At 42.6% G+C, this 22987-nt stretch overlaps 1 protein-coding gene across 1 annotated transcript in view; it reads right to left on the bottom strand.

The window, feature by feature from the left end:
• Positions 1-13798, bottom strand: part of LOC126988033 (homeobox protein aristaless-like) — a 54353-nt gene extending 40555 nt beyond the window's left edge. Inside the window, exon 1 of the mRNA XM_050845774.1 lies at positions 13332-13798. Coding sequence (XP_050701731.1) covers positions 13332-13711 — 380 coding nt within the window. The 5' untranslated portion in view covers positions 13712-13798. The remainder of the gene's footprint in view (positions 1-13331) is intronic.
• Between the last annotated feature and the right edge of the window lie 9189 nt (positions 13799-22987).

A 22987-nucleotide genomic window follows, 5' to 3' on the forward strand; every position in this document is an offset into this window, starting at 1 on the left:
AAATGATTGTGATATGGTCCTGAAGTAAATTGAGTCCGGGAAAGTTCATGGTTAGAGAAAAAGGGAAATTAAGCTAGAATTCGTGTACATAAGATAGATGATGATGACGACTGATGACAATTAAAAAAAAAGAGGAAGAGATGGAAGCAGAAGACGAGGCCGCGGACCAGCGATAATGATGGTAACAATGACAAGGAGGGTGGTCATAATTGTGATAATGATGGTGATGATGAGGGTGTTGATGATGACGACCTCGGTTGCAAAAGGGATGAAGAAAAACGAGGAAGAAAAGAAAAGGTAAGCAAGAAAAAACTAACATTAGAGAGGAAACAAAAAAAAAAGAATTGGAAGAGGAAGAAGAAGAAGAGGCGGGGAAGGAATGAAGAGGAAAGGAAGGGAAGAAGAAGAGGAAGAGGGGAGAACAAGAAACAGGAAGAGAAGACAACAAGATAATCAGAAAAAAGAGGAAGATAAAAAAAAAAACAATATTATAGTGAACATAAAAAGGAAGAGATAAGGGGGAAAGAAGATGAGAGGGAGGGAAATAGTAAAGAAAAAGCAGCAGGAAGCAAGGACAAGATAATGAGAAAAAGAAGAAGAAGAGGAAGAAGGCGATAAAACAAAGTACACTCATATTGCAGGGAAAATAACACAAGGAAGAGAGATAAGGGAAAAGAAGATGAGGAGGAGGAGGAAGAGGGGATAGGAAGGGATAGGAGAGAAAAAAAACAGGAAACAAGAACATGATAAGCAAAATTAGAGGAAGAGGAAGAGGAGAAGGAAACATCATTGTAGCAAAAAATACAAAAAAAACTACAAATAAACTGAGAAAAAAGAAAATTGAAGAAAGAGAAAGAAGAAAAGTAGGAAGAGGAAGAAGGAGAAATTAAATGAATAAACAACGATGGGGAGAGAGGAAGAAGAGAAGAAGGAAAAAGAACGAGCAGAACAAGGAGTAGGGAAGAACGAAGGAGGAAGGAAGGAGAGAGAAAAGAACAAGGGGTAGGAAGGAAAGAAAGGAGGAGGAAGAAAGGAGAGGACAGAACAAGGAGTAACAAGGAAGAAAGGAAGGAAGAAAGGATTGACGCACAACAAGATAAGGACTTTTTTTTCCACGCGACTTTTTTCACGGGACATTTTTCTTCTTCGTCGTCGTTTCCGAGTCCTTACATCCTACGCGAAGGACTCCTCCCCCGGATCCTGACTTCCTTGCCTCCTGTGTCAAAGCCGAAATTATGTCCCGGAAACCGATAACATCTGAATTACCCGCGAGAAAGAGAGAGAGAGAGAGAGAGAGAGAGAGAGGAGTAGGAGGAGGAGTAGGAAGTGAAAGGAAAAAGGAGAGAAAGGAAAAGGGGAAAGTAAGAGGATGGAGAGAGAGAGAGAGAGAGAGAGAGAGAGAGAGAGAGGAGGAAGAGGAGGAGGAGGAGGATGAGGAGGAGGAGGAGGGGAAATAGGGAAAGAAAGGAAAAGGAGAAAAGGAAAGAAAAGAAAAATGGAAAAATAGTTGTAGCAGAGAGAGAGAGAGAGAGAGAGAGACGCAGTAAGAACAGCCAACCTTGTCCCGTTTTCTCTTTCTCTCTCGCTTGTCCGTTTTCTTTCGTCCTGTTCCCTCGCTTTTGTTCTCGTGGGAATCCAATTAAGTTTTAAGGAGTGTTGGATACGCTTCTGATTTCTCTCTCTCTCTCTCTCTCTCTCTCTCTCTCTCTCTCTGTCTTTCACAGACATAAATAACAAAAATAAATACAAGCGGAAAGGGAAGGAGGGAAAGTAAAGGGAAGGAAAGGAGAGGAAAATAGGGTGAATAAGAGATTGAGATAAGAAAGGGGGGAGCGATAGGAAGGGAAGAAGGAGGGAGGGAGGGAAGTGGAGTTAGGAGAGAGAGGAAAAAGGAAGGGAGAATAGAAGAAATGGAGATAAGGAAGTAAGGATGGAGAAATAGGGAGGGAAGTGGGAGGTAGGGAGGGAAATAAGAAGAGGAAGTGAAGGAGTAAGACAAGGAGGGAGAGAAAGAGATAGAAGAGGATGGAAGCAGAAAAGAATAGAGATTGAAAGAATAAAAGACTGCGTAAGGGAGAGAGGTATAAAATGGTGGAGGGAGGGAGAGAAAAAGGAGTTAGCAGGGAAGGGAGAGCCAGAGGGAAGTAGTGAGTGAGGGAGGGAGGGAGGAGGAGGGAGAGGGGGAGAACAATCTGTGAAGGAGAATTATATTGTGAGAAGATTCGCGGCGGCAAAGAATTAATTGTGTGTTGTTAAAAGCCTTGATGAGGGAGAGAGAGAGGAGGACGGGGGCAAAAAGTGAAGGCTATGGAGGAGGAGAAGGAGGTGTAAATTTTTTTTGGTGTTGGAAAATTACCTTGTGAGTAGGAAGGTAAATTATGTGTAATGAAGTTTTTGTTAAAGGCATTATCATTATCATTGTTTTTGTAGTTGTGGTAGTAACAGTGGTGGTGGTGGTGGTAGTAGAAGTAGTAGTAGTAGTAGTAGTAGTACCGGTAGTAGTTTTTTGGGTGCTGCAAGTAGCCCGCTGGTAGTCTTTCTTGAGGGGCATCTTGGACGGCCCCGGCCTTTAGTGGCGCGGGCGAATTTTTTTTATAGTGGCTGCCGTGATGTATGACTCTTGCCTGACCCATGCTGCCCCCCGGTGCTCTTCTTGAACGAAGCCGTTGAAGTTAAGGTTAATTAAAGATCTGGGCAGCATGTGGGTAATCTTCCGACACTCGGTTATGGCTTGGAAAATCAGCGTGTTTCGGTGAGGCTCGAACCTAGGTCCACGCCAGCACGTTGACCACTCATCCACCAATAGATATAGATGTTGTTGTTGTTGTTCTTGTTGTTAAAGGTAATGACCAGGTATAAATATTAAGATCACAAGGTTGACTAATGAAATATGAAACCACATAAGAATAAATGCGACGAAATAAATAATAACGTTAATAATAATAATAATAATAATAATAATAATAATAATAATAATAATAATAATAATAATAATAATAATAATAATAATAATAGTCTTTTTATAGACCGCTGCGGTTGGACAAGATTCAATTTCGTGTATGAGTATTTTTTTCGCCGTGGAATTGTCGCGATTGTTATTATTATTATTATTTTTTGTATCAAAGGAAGAGAAAGAAAACATTATATACGACGACAGAGAAGAAATTTATTAGAGATTTTACAGGAAGGTGGAATTTCTCTCTCTCTCTCTCTCTCTCTCTCTCTCTCTCTCTCTTTGTTTATCTATCTTTCCTTCCTTCCTTTCCCCCTTCCTTCTCTCTCCTTCCCCTCCCCTCCCCTCCCTGCCTCCCTCCTTCCTTTCTTCTTTCCTTCTCTCTTTTACTGTATCATCTTTCCTCCATCTTTCTCTCTTCCTTCTTCATCTTTCCTCCCTCCTCCTCATCTACCGCCCTCCTTCCCTTTCCCTTTTATTCTCTTTCCTTCTCCTCCTCCTCTTCTTCCATCCCTCTTTGCACCTTCCTCTCCTCTCCTTTCCTTCTTCTCTCCCTCTCCTCCTCTCCCCCTGTCATCCTCTCTCCCCCTCTTCCCTTTCTTTATCTTCCTTCTCTTCCTCCTCTTCTCTCCCTATACCCTTCCCCCTCTCTGCCCTCCCCTTCCCTCCCTCCCCTCCCTTCCCTCCCCTCTTCCTTCCCTCTCACCTTCCTTGCTTGAACAAAAGAAATAATTAACCTTTGGGCCATTAGGATCAAATTAGTGTCATTATTTTTCTGCCTCGGTGTTACTTTTTAATCTTGGGTTGCAGTGTTTTTTTTTTGGGGGGGGGGGGAGGGAGGCAGTGTTGCGTTGTGACGTGTTGTGATGTGTTGGTGTTTTCCTGTTTTGTGTGTGTGTGTTGCGTTGAAGTCTGTGTGTGTGTTGCTTGTTTGTGTTTGTGTGTGTGTGTGTGTGTGTGTGTGTGTGTGTGTGTGTGTGTGTTGGTTTGCTACTACTACTACTACTACTACTACTACTACTACTACTACTACTACTACTACTACTACTACTACTACCACCACTACCACTACTACAAGAAAATAACAACAACAACAACAATTACCAAACCCTTTCAAGAAAACGAAATGTCATAAGAAAATCTGCTTGAGAATTAGAGATGAAAGGAAGGAAGATAAGGAGGAGGCGGAGGAGGAGGAGGAAGAGGAGGTGGAAGAAGAAGAAAAAGAGGAGGAGGAACATGAGCAGGAGTTGAAAGAGGAGCATAATGGAGTAATCTTTGGCTTATGGGAGGAAAATAAGAAACACCCGCGACTTATTTCTTGCGTCCATTGCGACTTATATTTCGAGTCCCTTCCACGGCGACTCAGGGAACACGATCTTGCGAGACGAGGTTGTAAAGAAAGACTAAAAATTGATTAAATAAAAAGAAAAATAATATCAAAGGTGTGGAAGATGATAGATAAAAAGAGGCTTGTCCAGATAAAAGGTAGAAAATAAAGGATGTGAAGATAGGGAGAGGGAGAGAAGGGGAAAGAAAGAGATAGGATAGAAAGAGATGGGAGGGATGTGAGGAGGATAGGTAGGTACGGTAGAGAGGAGGGAGGAGGGAAAGAAGAAGGGAAGGGAGGGATCAAAGGGTAAGGAGAGAAGGGAGAGGAAAAGGGAGGGAGGGAGAGGAAGAGGAAAGGAGGGGGAGAAGGGAGGGAGGAGGAGGAAGAGAGGAAAAAAAAAAGATGAAAGAGTTGACTCATTTTCCAGTTCTTAGGTGAAAATTGGGGAGGAGGAGGAGGAGGAGGAGGAGGGAGATATATTGGTCATGTTATAGTGGTGTTGATGGTGGCAGTGATGGTGATGGTGGTGGTGATGGTGATGATGGTGGTGGTGGTGGTGGTGGTGGTCATTGCATGTTAGTTAAGAGGAAGGAAGGAACGTTTCTCTCTCTCTCTCTCTCTCAACACACACACACACACACACACACACACACACACACACACATACACACACACACACACACACACTCATCATGTTTTCCTGTCTTCTTTTTTCTGCTCATAAATTACTCCTCACCTCCTTCTGTTCCTCCTCATTATAACATTACACAGGATGACCTCTCCTCCTCCTCCTCCTCCTCCTCCTCGTGTTATCTTCATCCTCCTTGCAGTTTTTCTTCTATCCGTCTTCTTCTTCTTTTTTTTTTTTTTTCGTTGTCATTCTTTTTCTGTTCTATTTTTTTATTTATTTTTTTTTTTTATCTTTTTTTGTCTTGTGTTTTTTCTGTTGTAGTTTTTTTTCTTGTTGTTCTTTCTTCTTGTTCTTATTCTTTGTTCTGCTTGTTGTTGTTGTTGTTCTTCTTCTTTTTTTTTTCTTCTTCTTCTTCTTCTTCTTCTTCTCGTTCTTCATCTTCATTCTTCTCCATCTTTTCTCTTTCTAATTAAACATCAAATTCTTCTTCTCTTGCCTTTTATCATCGCCTTCCTCCTCCTCCTCCTTCTCCTCCCATTGCAGTCGTCTTCCTCAATCAAGAAACGTGTAATCATCATCTTTTTAATGTCGAGGAAATGAGAAAGGGAAAGAGAGACACGATGAGACGGGTACGACGAGCAAGGAGAAGGAGAAGCCTGCCAAAACACACAGCTAGTCGGAGGCACCTGAGTAGAGGCTGATTGGTTAGCGCCCGTATGAGATTAGTCAGGTGTATTGATGAAAGAGTAGACCTATGTACTCTATTCAAGAGCAGTAAGTAGCGGGCTTTTTTTCATTATTGTTTTCTTTTATTTACGCCCTTGAACTGTCTCCTCTGCTGTAAAAAAAAAGACCAGGTATGAGCTAGGTGTTGTTGGTGAAAGTATTAGTGGGTCAGGTGTGGCCAGGTGTACGGTAAAGTGTGCTCAGGTGGGCGATTGACTCCTCACCTATCTCTCCACGTAGCACAGAGCAAGCAAATCATGTGCTAACACCTTCAAAACACCTGTCTGTAAACTTGTCTGTCTGTCTGTCTGTATGTATGTATGTATGTGTGTTTGTGTGTACCTGCCTATTTACCCGCCTTCTCTCTCTCTCTCTCTCTCTCTCTCTCTCTCTCTCTCTCTCTCTCTCTCTCTCTCTCTCTCTCTCTCTCTCTCTCTCTCTCTCTCTCTCTCTCTCTCTCTCTCTCTCTCGGGGGGGGCAGGCAATTAACAGCAACATGCACCGGGAGCAATTTTCTTATTCCTGGTCTGTTTTTTTTTTCCCTTAGCGTGTTTGTGTGTTTGTTTTTATCGCCTTCATTTGCTGCTGATTGGTCGTGGCAGGGCGATGGCTGTTGTTGTTGTTGTTATTGTTGTTGTGTTCATTATTATTTTTTATTGTGTTGGAGGCGATCAGGATATGGCGATTGTTGTGGCTGTTGTTATTTTCATTTCTTATTTTTATTGTTATTTACTCATATTATTGTTGTTGTTGATGTTTTTGTGGTGCCGTGTAGGTTGTTGCTGTTTTTGTTCTTTTCTTTTATTACTTTTTCTTCCCCCTATTACCCCTTCTCCTCCTCCTCCTCTTCCTATTTCTCCTTCTTTATATCAATCTTTAAGTGCTCTATATTTCTTTTTCATCGTCTGCTTTCTCCTCCTCATTTTCCTCCTGTTTTTCCTTTCAATCTTCTAGTTTTCCTCATTTTCGTCCTCCTTTTCCTCTTCTACCTTCCCGTCCTCCTCCTCGTCTTTCTCATTTTCCTCCTGCATCTCCTAGTTCTCCTCATCTTCATCTTCTCTTTCTTCGTCCTAATTCTTTCTCTCCAAAGCACTAAAAGTCACAGTTTGAGATTATGCAAAAGAGAAAGGTCAAGGGAGGTCGTTACGTGGGGGTCAGGTTAGAGGGGGAGCAGGTCACGTTGGGGGGTCAGGTCAAGGGACGATCAGGTCACGTGGGGGGCGCAGGTCATGTAAGATTGGGTCACGTGGGGGTCAGGTCACGTGGGGTCAGGTCACGTAAGCCAGGTATGGAAGCGAGAGAATGCAGTGACCTTTTTTTTGTTCCACCTTTCCATTTCGTACTCACCTTGACCTTTTTAAGTTAGTACCGTGCGTATCGAAGGGTAATTGACCTTTATGAATATTAGTTGTGATGTTAAGTTAATGACCCCCTCTGTGATATGACCTTAATTTCATCTTCCTCTCTGGTCATGCTTGAATGTTGACCTTTTGACCTTTCTGTGATGTGACCTTTATTTCTTCTTTATGTGTCTTTTAATGTTACTTTAATGACCCTTCTGTGATATCGCCCTTTCTTTTTCCATCTTCTTTTTTATGTGTATGGCTACGATAATGGCCTTTCTTTTTTTCTTTTTCTTTTTCGAATGTGTAAGGAGTCAAAAAAAAAAAAAAAAAAAAAAAGCTGCAAAAAAGCCGGCCTTGATGTGACCCTGTGTCCTTATCCTTCCTTTCTGCTTCTTATATTTTTCCAGTCTGTTATTTCGCATTTTGGATTCTAATAGTGATTCTAATCCTCTTATTTAATGGTGCTACTACTTCATTTTATTTTCATTTTTCCATTATGGCTTGAAATATATATTCTCATTCTGCTATGTATCATTTCTATCCCCATTAATTCTATTCATTTACATTCCTCTACGTTTGCAATAACACAGTATATATATTTTTTCCATTATGGCTTGAAATATATATTCTCATCCTGCTATTTATTTCTATCCCCATTAATTCTATTCATATACATTCCTCTACGTTTGCAATAACACGGTATATATATTTTTTCTTTTATCACGATTTGTTAATAATGTGACTGGTTTTGGGTTTAATATTCCTACTTATTGTTTCTGAGATCCTTGTAATTATAGCGTATGTTTCTTCTTCATTGCGATTTGCTTCAGTGTGATTCGTTTCGGGCTCAATATTCTTATAACATTGTTTCTGCGATCCTTCACGCCGTCCTTTCCGTAAACAGTCATTTCGGTATAATAAGCTTCCTGCGTACCCTGTTTTTATAGCTTCATTTTCCTTTTGGTTCATGATATCACTTCAGAGGCTGTTGTGTAATCGTATGGCTTGTGATATGAATGATTTTTGTGTCTTATTTTCGTGTAGCGCATGTTTTCTTTTCAGTTCATTCTTATCTCGCTTCCTCCTTCAATCCTTCATCACTTCTCTTCCTCTCTCTCTCTCATCCCTTATCTCCTGTCTCGCCTGCCATCCCTCCCTTCCTCCCCTTCCCTTTCTACATCTTTCCTTCGTCTTTCTCTCCTTCCCTCCCTATTACTTGCTTCCCTTCTCCTTCCCTCCTCCCTTCCCTTTTTTTTCTTCTTTCCTCTTCTTCTCGTTCTTCATCTTCATTCTTCTTCATCTTTTCTCTTTCTTGCTAAACATCTCCTCTTGCCCTTTATCATCACCTCCTCCTCCTCCTCCTCTTCCTCCTCCTCCTCCTCCCATAAACACCTCCCATCACCACTAATTCCGGGTCCCGGCTCGTGTTTCGCCACTACGCGTTTCGCCGCCTCGTGAGCCTGATCTAAGGACGGCCGCACCTCTCTAAGACCCGGATATAAGAGAGCAATCATCCCCCCCCCTCTCTCTCTCTCTTTCTCGTTCTTTCTCGTTTTCGTTCTTTCTTGTTTTCTCGTTCACCCTGTCTCATTTTCGTTCTTTCTCTCGTTCTCCCTGTCTCGTTTTCGTTCTTTCTCGTTCTCGTTCTCTCCTTCTCGTTTCTCTCTCTCTCTCTCTCTCTCTCTCTCTCTCTCTCTCTCTCTCTCTCTCTCTCTCTCTCTCTCTCTCTCTCTCTCTCTCTCTCTCTCTCTCTCTCTCTCTCTCTCTCTCTCTCTCTCTCTCTCTCTCTCATCTTTTCCCTCTTTCCTATCTTCTTTTTCCTCCTTTCTACTCTTTTTTTCCTTTTCTTAGCTCCCTTTCTCTCTCCTTCTCTTCCTCTTTCCCTCCCTTCCTCTTCGTTTTCTCCCGTTTTCCTCCCTCCATTCTACTTTTCTCTCCCTTCTATTCCTTCCCTCTATCTCAATTATCCTCTTTTTTTATCTCCCCTTTTCTCGATCCTTTCCCATTTCCTTCCCTCCTTTCCCCTCCCTTCCATCCACCATTCTACCATTCTCGCTCCCTCCCTCCACCTCCCTTTCCCTTCCTCCTCCCTTTCCCTTCTTCCTCCCCTTCCCTTCTGTTTCCCTTTTTCACTTTCTCCTGTATCAGAACCTTACATATACATTTTCCCTTATTCCCTCCTTTATTATCCATTCTTCCTCTATGTCCTTTCTCTCAACTATATTTTCTCTCTATTCTTCTATCGTTTTCTTTTCCGCCTTTTCTTTCTCTCCTTCTCTATTTCATATCCTACATATTTATTCTCACTTTTCCTCTATGTCCCTTCCCTTTCTCTCTACCTTTCTTCTTTCCCCCTTCTTCTATATTCTCCCTTTTCTCGTCCCTCCCTTTCCCTTCCCTCCTCTCTTCCTCTCTCCCTCCTTCCCTTCTTCCTCCCCTACAGCCATAAACCTTTACGACGGCTAATGATCCTGCTTATAACGAGAATTAAGTATTTACGATAAGGCGGTGTGTGTGTGTGTGTGTGTGTGTGTGTGAATTATTTAACAGTGAAGAGCTTTATGGCACCGTTGCAGATGTCAAGAGTAGTAATGGTAATGGTGGTGGTGATCGTGGTGGTGGTGATGGTTGTGGTAGTGGTAGTAGTAGTAGTAGTAGTAGTAGTAGTAGTAGCGATATTAGTAGTAGTTGTGATATGAGGTTGAACTAATACTCCTATTACTACTTCTAATTATTACTACTACTACTACAACTACTGTTGCTACTACTACTACTACTACTACTACTACTACTACTACTATGCTACTACTACTATTATTATTATTACTACTTTTCGTTTTACTTTTATTCCTATACTATCAATTATGCCTTCCTTTCCCTCCTTCACTCTTTTCATTTTTTCCTAATTTATTTCCTCGTTCATTATTTCCTTCCCTCCCTTCCTCCTTCATTCCCTCAGTGCCGGGTCATCCATCTCCCCGCATGCCTGTCAGTCGCTCAATAACACATAATTAACAATCACGAAATGCATAAAACGCGCAATAGAAACTCGCTAATTGGAAAATATTTACTGGCTTCTCGATTTACGGTTTTAAACTTAACCACAAATTGGAGGATAAGTATTGATCATGTAGCACTTGAAGCCACACTCACACGCACAGACGCCATGATGAAGTAACACACGGTAACGAAATGTATTGAGTAGCACGGGATAAATAAGTTTGAGGGTAGCAAAAAAAGGGATACTGATAGACTGAGGAGTGGGAAATACCGTTACTTGAGGGCTGGATTTTTTGTAGCAACGGAATAAGAGTTTGAGAGGATAAGGAAAGGATATAGATGGACCAAATGGGTGAAAAAAGTGAAATAGCGTTATAGAAGGGATCGAAATGTTTAGGTTGGAAAGGAATAGGAGTTTGAAGTGATGATATTGATAGATGACAGAGGAATATAAGAAGGTGAAATAGCGTTGTGGAAAGGATAAAGTTTTGATTGGGACAGAATTTGACTTTGAGATGAAAAAAAAAAATTATATTGATAGATAACAGAGGAATATAAGGTGAAATAGCGTTGTGGAAAGGATAAAGTTTTGATTGGGACAGAATTTGACTTTGAGATGAAAAAACAATGATATTGATAGATGAGAGAGGAATATAAGAAGGTGAAATAGCGTTGTGGAAGGGATAAAGTTTTGATTGGGACAGAATTTGACTTTGAGATGAAAAAAAAATGATATTGATAGATAACAGAGGAAAAGAGAGTGGAAAATAACGGTATATCAGAGGTCGAACTGTTTTATGCAATCGAAATAAGGGTCTAAGGAGGCTTGTACAGGCTTTTATATAAATTACCCCAGAACAACTTTATGCTTAAGGGTTTGCGAGGGTTGCATAGCTTTTTTTTATATATAATTTGACGCTTTTGTATAAAGTAACCCATCGCAACTTTGAAATAGAAGAGGATTGAATAGTTTTTAAAGGGAGAATTTGACACCCTCACATAAACTAACCTAACCCAACTTCATAATTTGGAGTTACAAATTGATGGTGACCTACAAACATCCGGTGCAAAATATACGTTCAGAATAAGAGAGTTTGATGAAATAATAAAAAATTTGTGTGGAAATTCGACTCTCCTTGTATACTAACCTAACCCAACATTATGGTTTAAACTTACATATTCATGATAAAAGAAAACATCGGGTACAAAATTTACGAGACATATAAGAGGATTGAATGTTTTGTTTTTGGAATCCAACACCCTTACATATAAAAACCTAACCCAACTATATGATTTAGAGCTATACACTGAACTCTTCCATATACTAACTCTTCCATATACTAACCCTTACATATACGAACTCTTACATATACTAACTCTTACATATGCTAACCCGACTCAACTTACGATCCAGTCTTACAAATTGATGGGGAAATAAACATCGGGCGCAGAAATAATAATCGCCGGTTGGGAGATTAATTAAAACCGCTGATCAGAGTTAATGCAGAAAGCGCGGTGATTGTGCGTCCCGGCGGCAATATTAGGGCGATAAAAGTGTTAATGAGTGTGTGTGTGTGTGTGTGTGTGTGTGTGTGTGTGTGTGTGTGTGTGTGTGTGTGTGTGCGCGCGCCAATCAGCTCGCCGCGCCTTGGGATGCCCAGGTTAATTGACGGTGTTTATTGCCCGGGTTGTCAGCATTACGGATCTGCCTCACCTGTCCTGTTTTTTTTCTTCTTGATTTTATTTAATTATTTTTCGTTCTTTTCATTTTTTTCTTTTACTGTTTTCTTTGTTTTTTGTTATTCGCATCTTCAGCCCTTCCTCCTTTCCCTCCATCCTTAGTTTCCTTCCTCTCTTCCCTCCTTCCTTCCATCTTTCCTTCCTTCCTTCCTTCCTTCCTTTCTTTTTTTTCTTTTTCTTCCTTCCATTTGTCCTTCCATTCTTCCTTCCTTCTTTTCTTCCTTCCCTCCTTTCTTTCCTTCCATCCTTCCTTCCTTCCTTCCTTCGTTCCTTCCTTCGTTCCTTCCTTCGTTCCTTCCTTCCTTCCTTCCTTCCTTCTCTCCATCCTCGCCTCTCCACCCTTATCACTATCTAATCTTCCTCCATCCCTCCACCCTCTCTTTTCCTCCCTTCCTTCCCTCCACTCTACCTCCCCTCCTCTCCACTTTTCTCTCTTTCCGTTCCCTTCCCTTCCCCTCCACTCTTCTCCCCCGTCTTTCCCTCTCATTTCTCTCTCCTTTCCCTCCACTCTACTCCACTTCCCTCCCCTCTCCCTCTCCATTCCCTCTCCTCCACTCCTATCCCTCTTCTCTCTCCTTCCTCATCTCTCCAATCTTTCCTCCTCATCCCCCCCACTTTCCTTTCCTCCCCCTCCCCCATCTTTCCCTCTCCCCTTCCCCCTCCTCCTCCCTATCTCTCCGCTCCCTTCCTACCCTCCACTCTCCCACCCCCTCCTCCCCCCACCCCATCCCCCAATCTCCGGAAACTCTCTCCCATTAAAGTCCTTCAGAATCTCTCTAATTGACCGACAAGTGTGGCTAATGAGGCGATGGGGGGAGAGAAAGAGAGGGAGAGGGAGATGGTGGGAGAGAAAAAAAAATAATAGGGAAATAGAAGAATGAAGTAAAATGGAGAGAGGAAGAAACTGAATGGTGAGGCAAGGGAGAGGAAGGAAGGAGGAAGGAAGGAAACGTAAAAGGAGAAAGGAGGAAATGGAGGGAGAGAGGGAGGGAGGGGAGGAGGGAGAGTGAAAGTTATGAGGGGAACAGGAGGAGGAAGGGAGATAACGGAAGTTCTGATAGGAAGGAAGGAAGGAAGGGAGGTGAAGGGAGGAAGGACCCAAGGGAAGGAAGTAGGGAAGGAGAGGTTTGTTCAAGGGGAAGAGGAAAACAGGAAGATAAATAGGAGGACGTAGATGTAATAATAATGATAATAAAGATAATAATAATAATAATAATAATAATAATAATAATAATAATAATAATAATAATAATAATAATAATAATAATAATAATAATTGGAGGATCACATTATTAACTTAGACATTCAAATAAACAACAACATAACTGCCTCCTCCTCCTCCTCCTCCTCCTCCTCTCCTCTTCTTCCTCTTCCTCCTACCACTCCTCTTACCCCTCTTTTCCTATCCCCTCTCCATCCCCCTCTTCCCCTCCCTCCCCCTCTCTTCCCCCTCTCTTGATCCCTTCCCTCTGATCCCTCCCCTTAATCCCACCCCCCCGCCACCGCACCCCTCCCCCTCCCTCCTCACCCCCCCCTTCATCCCCTCCCTCCAATCCCTCCCCCTAACCCCTCCTCCCTCCCCCTCTCCCTCTCCCCCCTTACCTGGTGAACACGTCGGGGTAGTGGGTCCGCGCGAAGGCCTTCTCAAGCTCCTCTAACTGAAAGGACGTGAAGGTGGTGCGATATCGACGCTGCTTCTTCTTCGGCGTGAACTCATCCCCGTCCCCTGCGCCTCCCCCGCCTCCTCCGCCGCCACCACCACCTCCACCCCCTCCGTCAGCGCCTCCGTCACCCCCCACGCCCTTCTCACTCTCCATCTCCCCCTCATCCGTCACATCCACGTCGGGTTCAATGCTGTCCTCCTCCTGCGTGGGTGTCATGGAGCCGCCCTTGTGTGCTGGGGAGGACGGGGAGTGCAGGGACGCGGAGGAGACGGGCGTGGAGGGCGTGGGTCCTCCGCTGGGGCCCTTGCCGACGCCCATGACCGAGGCCGGGGATGGGGATGACCGCCCGCCGCCCGACAGGTATCCTACGGGGAGAGAAGGGGCAGGTGAGGTGAGGCTTGTAGGGGTGCGGGGGCGGGGGGGTGTTAAAGAGAGTGGGGTTAGGAGAGAGATGGTGTAAGAGAGAATGGGGTTGAGAGAGTGGGGTGAGTTAGAGAGAGAGAGGGGTTGAGAGAGAGAGAGAGAGGGGTTTTGAGAGATAGAGGGATAGGAGAAAGGGGGGTGAGAAAGAGGAGGAGGTGAAAGAGAGAAGGGAGGGGGAGAGATAAAGGGGAAGAAGAAGAGGGGGAGAGATAGAGGAGGAAGAGATAAGGGGGGAGAGATGAATGGATAGATAAATAGACAGATAGCTAGCTAGAGAGAGAGAGAGAGAAAAGAGAAGAGATGAAAAGAGATGAAAATAAAATAAAAGAAAAGAAAAGAAAAGAAAAATATATAACAAAATATAATAGGACAGAATAGAATTGAAAAAAAAAAAAGTGAAGAAAAAGGCGTCTTAAAATATTCCTGTCACACTAATTCCTACATATTCCTCTTCTTTTTATGCTAACTACAAGTTCTTTCTCTTCTCTTTTACCCTTTTCAACCCCCCCCGTAGCTTAACCTCTCATGCACTGCCTTAATAAACTCCTATGGCCTTTTAAAAACACTCTTTATAGGCTCATTAACACCTTTTGCTCATCTCTTTATCATGTCACCACCGTAGCTTAGCCCAACACGCCATCATCTTTTCCTCATTCTTGCAAAGGCTTAAAATTCCCCTGGTCCAGAATCCTTTGTACTGGACGTGACACCAACGCATTCACGACCTTCTTTTGATGTTCTCGCGCTCGTAACTCCTTCTCTGAGCGGCCACGATGAGGAAAAGGACGAGAAATGGTGAAATAATTATGTGGTTTTGAGTCTCGCATCCTTTGTTGTGACTGTTCTTGATCTCTCGAGTTTTTTGTGGGTGGCTTAAGCTGGAGAAAGGAGAGGAAAGTAGAGGGAGGGTAGGGAAGGGAAGGGAAGGGAAAGGAAGGAGAGGAGAGGAAAGTAGAGGAAGGGAAGGAAAGGGAAGGGAAGGGAAGGAAAGGGAAGGAGAGGAGAGGAGAGGAGAGGCATGTGAAGGAATGGAAAGGGAAGGGAAAGGATACTAAAGGAAAGGAAAGGTAGGGAAGGGAAGGGAAGGGAAGGGGAGGGAAGGGAAGGGAAGGGAAGGGAAAGGATAGTAAAGGAAAGGAAAGGTAGGGAAGGGAAGGAAAGGGACATGAAAGGTAAGGAAAGGAAAGGAATGGGAAGGAAAGGAGAGGAAAAGAAGGGAAGGAAAGGAAGAGAATGAAAAGGACAAGAATGGGAGGGAAAGGCGAGGAAAGGTTAGGTGAAGTAATTATGTCTTTTTAACTTTTTTTAGGGTCTTTTTTTTTCTTATTCCTCAACTGCAGGAAAAAAATAAAAAGAAATAGAGTATAATTGACTTTTTAAACCTTCGCCTTACTCTCTCCATCTCTCCTAATCTTCAGTTGCAGAGAGGCAAGGCAAAGTTAGGTGAAGCAATTATGTCTTTTAACTCCTTGTCTTGTCTCTCTGTCTTCTGTTTCTCTCTCTTATTGTTACATACGAGGGTGCAGGTTATCTATATATTTTTTTCTTCGTGTGAGTCGTCCAAGTCTTAAGGAAGGGAAAAGATGAAGTTATTTGGTGTCTCTCTTCGCCTTTTCTCTGTTTATTTCCTATCCTTATGACGGTGAAGTTTATCTATTAATTTTTTCCTCGTGTGAGTCGTCCAAGTTTTAAGGAAGGGAAAGATGAAGTTATTTGATTTCTCTCTTCCCCTTTTCTCTGTTTATTTCCTATCCTTGCTTATGACGAAGTTTAGCGGTCTGTTTTTTTGGGGGGGGTCATTTTTAATTTCTTTTTTAATTTAGCTTTTGTTTGGTTTGGTTGTTTGAGTTTTAGAAAGAAAGAGAAGATAATTAATTCGTTTTTATCTCTTTGTCTCTCTTCTTCATCTACTAGTTTTTCATATTTCTCTTTTTCTGTATATTTTTTCTTTGATTTTGTGAGTCGTTCGAATTACAGAAAAAGGACAAGTATTTCTTTTCTCTTCTTCTCCCTCTTAGCTCCGTATTTTTCTCTTTTTCTGTGTTTTATTTGCCTGATTTTGCGAGTCGTTTAAATTTTAGAAGGAAAAATAAGACACCTAATTCGGTTTCTCTTCTCCTTTTCATTGCTTTTCATATATCCTTTTTACTGTTCCTTTCTTTCTCTCTTCTTTCGAGCTACAACAGAAAATAAAAGAACATTGTTACATCTGTCTTCCGTAACTCCTTCTCTCCGTCTCGCGCTCTCTCTTATATCCTAGCTTACGACGGGGAATTAAGCGTCATCTGAAGCTGTACGAAGGTTTTGCGCGCCTCCCAAGCTACGCCGGTGTGTTTAGGGAGGCAAGAAGCGACTCTGAGGGGAAATTATGCGGTTAATAATTGTACGTCTTCCGCTGTTGTTTGTATCCTTATGTGCTGGTGGGATAATCCTCTTTTTTTTTTTTTTTTTTTTTTTAAATCAAGGGTATAGTACGAAGAGGTCATGCTGGGGGGTGCGTGTGTTGTGTGTTGCTTTGTGCGTTGTTTTGCCTCCAGTCTTCAGCGGGAGAGTAAGAAATGATGGTAATATGTGCCTTCTGAATCTTATATTTCCTCTTCCTTTTCCTCCTCCTCCTCTTCTTCTGCTTCCGTCCTTTAATCTCTGTTTTTTTCCTTGTTTTCTTTGGCTGTCTTTCCTTCGTATGCTTCCTCATTCGTGTGTATCTTAATCTTTTCCTTCATTTTCTTATCGTATGCTCCTTTTCTTCCTTTTTCTTTTTATTCTTCTATTCGTGTTCCTTTGCATATTCTTATTCTCCTGCTCCTCCTCCTCCTCCTCCTCCTTGTTCCTACTCTCCTCCTCCTCCTCCTTCTTATTCCTACTCTTCTCCTCCCACTCCTTCTTCTTATTCCTCCTCCTCCTCCTCCTCCCTCTTCTTATTCCTACATTCCTACTCTTCTCCTCCCACTCCTTCTTCTTCTTATTCCTCCTCCTCCTCCTCCTCCTCCTCCTCCTCCTCGTAAGCATCCTTCTTCTTGCAGGAACACAAAAATATATGATGCAAAATTATGATAATTCAGAACCTCACCCTTGACCGTTTTCACCTCCTCCTATTTCTCCTTCACCTCCTCCTTCACCTTTTCCTTCTCTTTTTATTGATAATAATTGTGATGATGATACTGTTAATGAAAATGATAATAATAATGATAATGATAAATACTTGCAATTTCACCAACTATAACAATTCAACACAAAAGTAAACATATGCAACACACGACCAGACGCAATAAAACAAAGACAAATCAATACAAGAATAATGAAAGAAAGAAGGAAAGAAAGAAAGAAAGAAAGAAAGAAAGAAAGAAAGAAAGAAAGAAAGAAAAAACCTCCCCTTCACAAAGACCCTCAGAAGAGAAGGGAAGAAAAAGGAGTAAGGAAACGTTTGAATAAATATAGCTAAGTAAATAAAGTAAGAAAAGCGTAAATGAGTAACGAAATATAACCCCACTTCGACGAATAGCCTTGTAAACGATGACTAAATTAATAAATAAGTAAATAAAAGTAAAGAAGAGAGAGAGAGAGAGAGAAAACAACAACGAAAAGAAAACTAATCTTAACAAAATTATTCAAGAGAGAGAGAGAGAGAGAGAGAGAGAGAGAGAGAGAGAGAGACCAAACAAAAAAGAGAAAAAAAAACTCGCAAATAAAACTAATCTTAACAAAATAATTCACGCCCCGGAACGCGCGCACCACACCTCGCATGCTGAACACCTGAGTTACGAGATTACAATTAAGCGACGCACCTGAGCACGCGGTGATTTGCACGTCGTAAAATGCGGGACAGGTGTGCGGGCCCCTTACGACAGCCGCGCCAGGTAGAGGAAGGGTAATAACGCCCGGCCAGGTTAATGAGAACTTGGCGGTGAGGAAACACGCTCTTTCTCACCTGGATTTGCTTTCGTGAGGGTGAGAGATTGGGGTTGGTTACTGGAGAGGGTAGTGTGGGGGTGACGGGGTGACTAGGGGATTGTGTAGGGGAGGTTCCCGTGTGTGGTGGGGGATACAAAGTGTGCCTGTGAGTTGTGGTGGGGACTGTGTGTGCATGGGAAGTTTTTTTACGTGTGTTTGTGTGTTGGGTGACAAAGAAAAAGAAATGGAAGAGGAAAGTAAAAGGGATGTGAGGATAGAAAATAAGACAAGAATAAAAATAAAATAGAATAACTTACACCTTTTATTGTCTCCGTATAAAGATAAAGAAAGAAGTTAAAGTAAAAGTAAGAAAGAAAAAAATGTCTACGACCAAACAGAAGATATGCCAAAGTAATAAAACAGCGGAAGAGGAAAACTAGAGAAAAATGGAGACGTAGAACATTAGACAAGAAGAAAAAGAAAAGAAATAAAGCACAACGAAGCAAAACGAAAAAAAGAATAAAGCAGAAACACACTTGTCTGCCTCGTAAATCCAAAGGCAAAACAGGGAGGGAGGGAGGAAGGGAGGGAAGTTCTCGCAATCCCCCCCTCCACAACTCCCCTCCTCCTCCTCCTCCTCCTCCTCCTCCTCCTCCTCCTCCTCCGCAATGAACGTCTCCTCGCTGAGCCGCTTCGGGATTTACGAGACAATACACCAGGACTAATTTTAGCCTAAATGAATGCCAGGGAGAGAGATTAACAAACATACTGGAAAATCATACACCAATTACCATTACGACATAATATACCTGTGTGCGGGGGCTTTGCAGGTAAGATTTATGGAGCTTACCTGGCGGGGGGTGAGCGGGAGGTGAGGGAGGGGGAGGGGGGAACAGGTGAGGTTGGCCAGGTGAAGGGTGCTACCTGTGTGTCTTAGTAATCAGTGTTGTATTTTGGTGGGTTATTACAGAGTCGGTGTTTAGCCCAGAATTTTAATCGGCGAGTCATATCCCATTTTTTATCTTTCATTCTTTCTCGTTTTCTTCTTCCTCGCTCGCTCGCCTGCTTGCTTGCGTAATTATTGTGCCCTCGAAGAAAACGGAGATGGATGTTGTGGATGTTTCAAGGGATTGTTAGGTATTTCTTTTTTGTTAGGTGTGTGAGGTGGGATGGGGAGAGGGAGTGGATTCTGTTTGTGTGTGTGTGTGTGTGGGGGGGGGGGGTATGTATGTGTATGTGTGTGCGTGTGTGTTTGTGTGTGTGTGTGTACGTCTCTCCCATCCATCAAGGTATATATATTCATCCACGTCACGATTATTATTCTAAGTATTAAATTGTGAGGATCAGAATAAATTGGTCTATTTTCTCATTTATTAGAGTGTAATGCTTATTGTGGACGATAGCGCTTAAAACACCCTAATTGTTTGCCCTGTTTTTACGCCGTTTGTCTTGGTGAGTAACGTGGGAGGGAGTGTTCAGGGGAAACACCACGTTCGCTCCACACAGACAGACACGTCGCCCGCACATCCTGTTTATATATCCGTGTACGTGTTGGTTAGTGGGAGCTTCAGGAACGTGTGTACATGTTTGGTGATACACATGCACACTCGCACACACACACACACACACGCACACGCACAGGTGAACTACAGGCTAATTTGCAATATTTTACTTAAATTTTACACACATTCTGAATAATAAAATGATGAGAATGAGTTGCAAGAATGGCATATTTACTGACTGACTGACTGACTAATTAACCAACTAAAATACACACACACACACACACACACACACACACACACACACACACACACACACACACACACATACACGCAAGCCCCCCCTCCCTCCCCCCCCACACACATGCAGAACCCTTCTCCCCCCACAAACACAACCCCACCTCTCACACAACTCCCCCACACACACAACCCCAACCCCCCTTCCCCCACACAGAACCTCTCTCCCCCCACAAATACAACCCCACCCTTCACACAACTCCCCGCCATTCACACAACGCCCCCCCAACACACACAACGCCAACCCCCCTCCCACTCACACAGACGCAGAACCAATTTCCACTTAGCAGATACGAAACCAAAAACACGAACCTGACTCAAAACAAAACAAAACAAAACAAAAATCAGCTCAGCAAGGAAGTCAGGTACATGATGAATGGGGTCTGCCAACATATGTATCAATTTTCGCGTCCGTCTTGGTTCCCTCGGGCCGATGTGAGGCGTAAATCAGAGCTAATCATCTCACTTACTCTGTCTCTTAAGTAACGCGATGGTAGAGTAAGAGAGTAAGTTAAGTAAGTAAGTAAGGAAGGATTGGTTGGTTGGGTGGTTGAGTTTTGGTTATTTATTTTTTTGGTTGTTTGTGGGAGTTAGTCTTTGTTATTAGTATTGTTGTTGTTGTTGCTGTTGTTGTCGTATTAAGGAGTGTGCGTGATCTTGCTCGGTTGGGGATTATATTGTTGTTTTTGTTGTTGTTATTTGTCATTGTTATTGTTGTTTTTTCTTGTTTTTGTTCATCGTTCTATTAATTATTATTGTTCTTTTTTTTCTTTTTTGGTGGTGTTCATTTCCTTTTTTTCTTTCCTTTTTTCTTTTTCCTTTTGCTCGTTTTTTTTTCATGTTTTGTCCATATTCTTGTTATTTTATTATTTTCTTATTCCTGTTCTTCTTGTTCTTGTTTTTGTTCTTCGTCTTCTTCTTCCGCTTCTTCTTTCTCCTTTTTCTTCTTTTTTTCGCTTTTTCTTGTTCTTGTTCTTGTTCTTCTTCCTGTTTATCAATATCATCATCATCATCATTTATCTCGTAATGTGCAAGGATGCGAATCGGAAGTTCCTGTTTTTTTTTTTTACTATTTTCATTTATCTTGTTATTTGTTTACTTATTCGTACGCATTATTTTCTCTTTTGTGAGTGTTCATTTTTCTTATCTCTTCTCATTTATTTTTTTGGTGCGTTTGTGGTTTATTTTCTCTTACTGTTCGCTATTTATGTGTGATTTTGTGGTTTGTCTGTGTCCGTGTTTGTGTGTGTGTGTGTGTGTGTGTGTGTTCTGTTTCGCTTCGCTGCATTCTCTTTTTCTCATTTATTTTCCTCTGGCATCCTTCTCTCTCTTTCCTCTTTCTCCCATTTCATTCATTTCTTTGTGGTCTCCCTTTTATCACCCATTCCCTTGTCTCATTTTCTTATGTCATCCACTTCGTTGCTTATTATATCTTTTCAAATTTCCTTTCCTTTTTCATATATTATTTTCCTTGCTAGTTTTCTTGGGTGCTGTTTTAACCTTTCTCTCCTTCAGTTCCATCTCTCAGAAGTAATTTTGTTTCTTTATTTTCTCTCTCTTTACTTTCTTTTCCTTTACTTTACTTTACTCTCTCTCTTTCATCTTTTCCTCGGTTGGTTTATGTCCTTTCAGAGTTTCCTTCCTTTATTTTCATATTTTGACCTTATTATTGTGTTTGAGTTGCTGTTTTAGTTCTCCTCATATCCAGTTTTAATCCTCACAAGTGTATTTCGCCTGCATAGTTTTTCGATCAACTTCACACCTAACTTTCACGATATCAACATTCCCTCTCCTGACCTTCATTACACCCAGCCGCATTGGTCCAACCGCGGACACTACTCACTCTTCATCGCATTCTAGTATACTTCCAAAGCTGCTACTACTTATGGTCTCCCCAACCTCACCTTCCAACACAACCACAGTCCATTGCTCTTCAGTGTATCCTCATTCTATCCTCACTGTATCCTCACTATTCTCATCTCGCCAAACTCGCCTTCCAACACACCCACAGCCCATCCCTCTTCACTCTATCCTCACCCTATCCTCATCTCGCTAACCTCACCTTCCAACACACCCACAGCTCAGCCCTCTTCACCCTATCCTCATTCACTCCACCGCCTCCCCCCCCCCCATCAATCTCACCCTCACCCCCATTTCACCTATCATTCTGGCTTCATTCATTCCATTTCATCCTTCCTCACCTCCACTATTTATACCATTTCTTGTCATTCTGTATAGCCTTGTTTCCTCCACATCCTCCACTTTCTTCTCCACTTCATTCACCACCATCCACTCTACAGTCTCATTATTATCACTCTTTCAACCAACACCTTCACTACCACCACCACTATACCACCATCATCCTGTCACACCTACAACCTCATCAACGCCATACACGTGACACACACACACACACACACACACACACACACACACACACACACACACACGTACACACAGCCCCACCCCCCTTCCCCCCTAACCCACTTCATCCTCCCTCCTTCCCCCCAAAACACCCCATCTACTCCACTCGCCCTAAGAGGAAGCAGCAGATATTGCCTTGAATGGCCCAGATTCATTAAAACCTCCACTTAGCGGCTTGTCTCGGCAGGTGCGCGGGACAGACAGGTAAAACAAAGGTTATTTAGACACTCCAGTTCACCCGCCGCGTCAGGCCTCTCCCCGCGGACCAACGCAAACGTGTTAGAATGTAAAATATCGCCCAATTGTCTCGCCGCTGCGCCGGACAAAGCACGTCTCCGGGAATTGCTCATTTACCATAATAAAACACGTGCAGTGCCTGACGTGAAGATAATGGAAAATCACCTGTAATGACGGAGGGGGAGGAGAGGGAGGTGGGCAGGTAAGGAGGGATGGAGAGGGGATGAGGACAGGTGAGTAAGAGAGAGGGAGAGGTAGAGGGTAGAGGGACACGGGGAAGGAGAGGGAGAGAGACAGAGAGAGGGAAAGGGAGGAGAATGGAGGGTACACTGAGACAAGGGGAAGAAAAGACACGTAAGGGAGACAGAAGGAAGGAGAAAAAGATAAAGAAGAAAGGAGGAATGTGGAGGAGGGGGAGAACAGAGAACTTGTTGAGGAAGGGAATGAGTGGACGAGAAAATATGAAGGAAGAATGTGAAAGGGAGGGAGGATAAGGAGGTGATGAAGGAAGGAAGGATAGAAAAAATGAATACAGAAAGGAATATTAAGAGAGGAGAGAGGTCTTGTAGATGATGAGTGTTAATGAAGAAAAAGAAGTATAAAAAAGTAAGGGAAGGAGGGAGGGAAGGAAAGAGGGAGGAAGAGAATAGGGCGACAGGGAGGATAGGAAGAGAGAAGGACCGGTAAAAAGGAAATAAGGAAGAAATGGAAAGAAGGGAGGTGTTTAGTATGAGTGCAAAGGAGGTAGGGAATAACAGAGAGAGAAAGGGAAGCAAGGAGGAAGACAGGAACGTATGAGTGAAAAAGAGTGAATGAGGGA

This window comes from Eriocheir sinensis, chromosome 67 (assembly GCF_024679095.1).
Source record: "Eriocheir sinensis breed Jianghai 21 chromosome 67, ASM2467909v1, whole genome shotgun sequence".
Lineage (NCBI taxonomy): Eukaryota > Metazoa > Arthropoda > Malacostraca > Decapoda > Varunidae > Eriocheir > Eriocheir sinensis.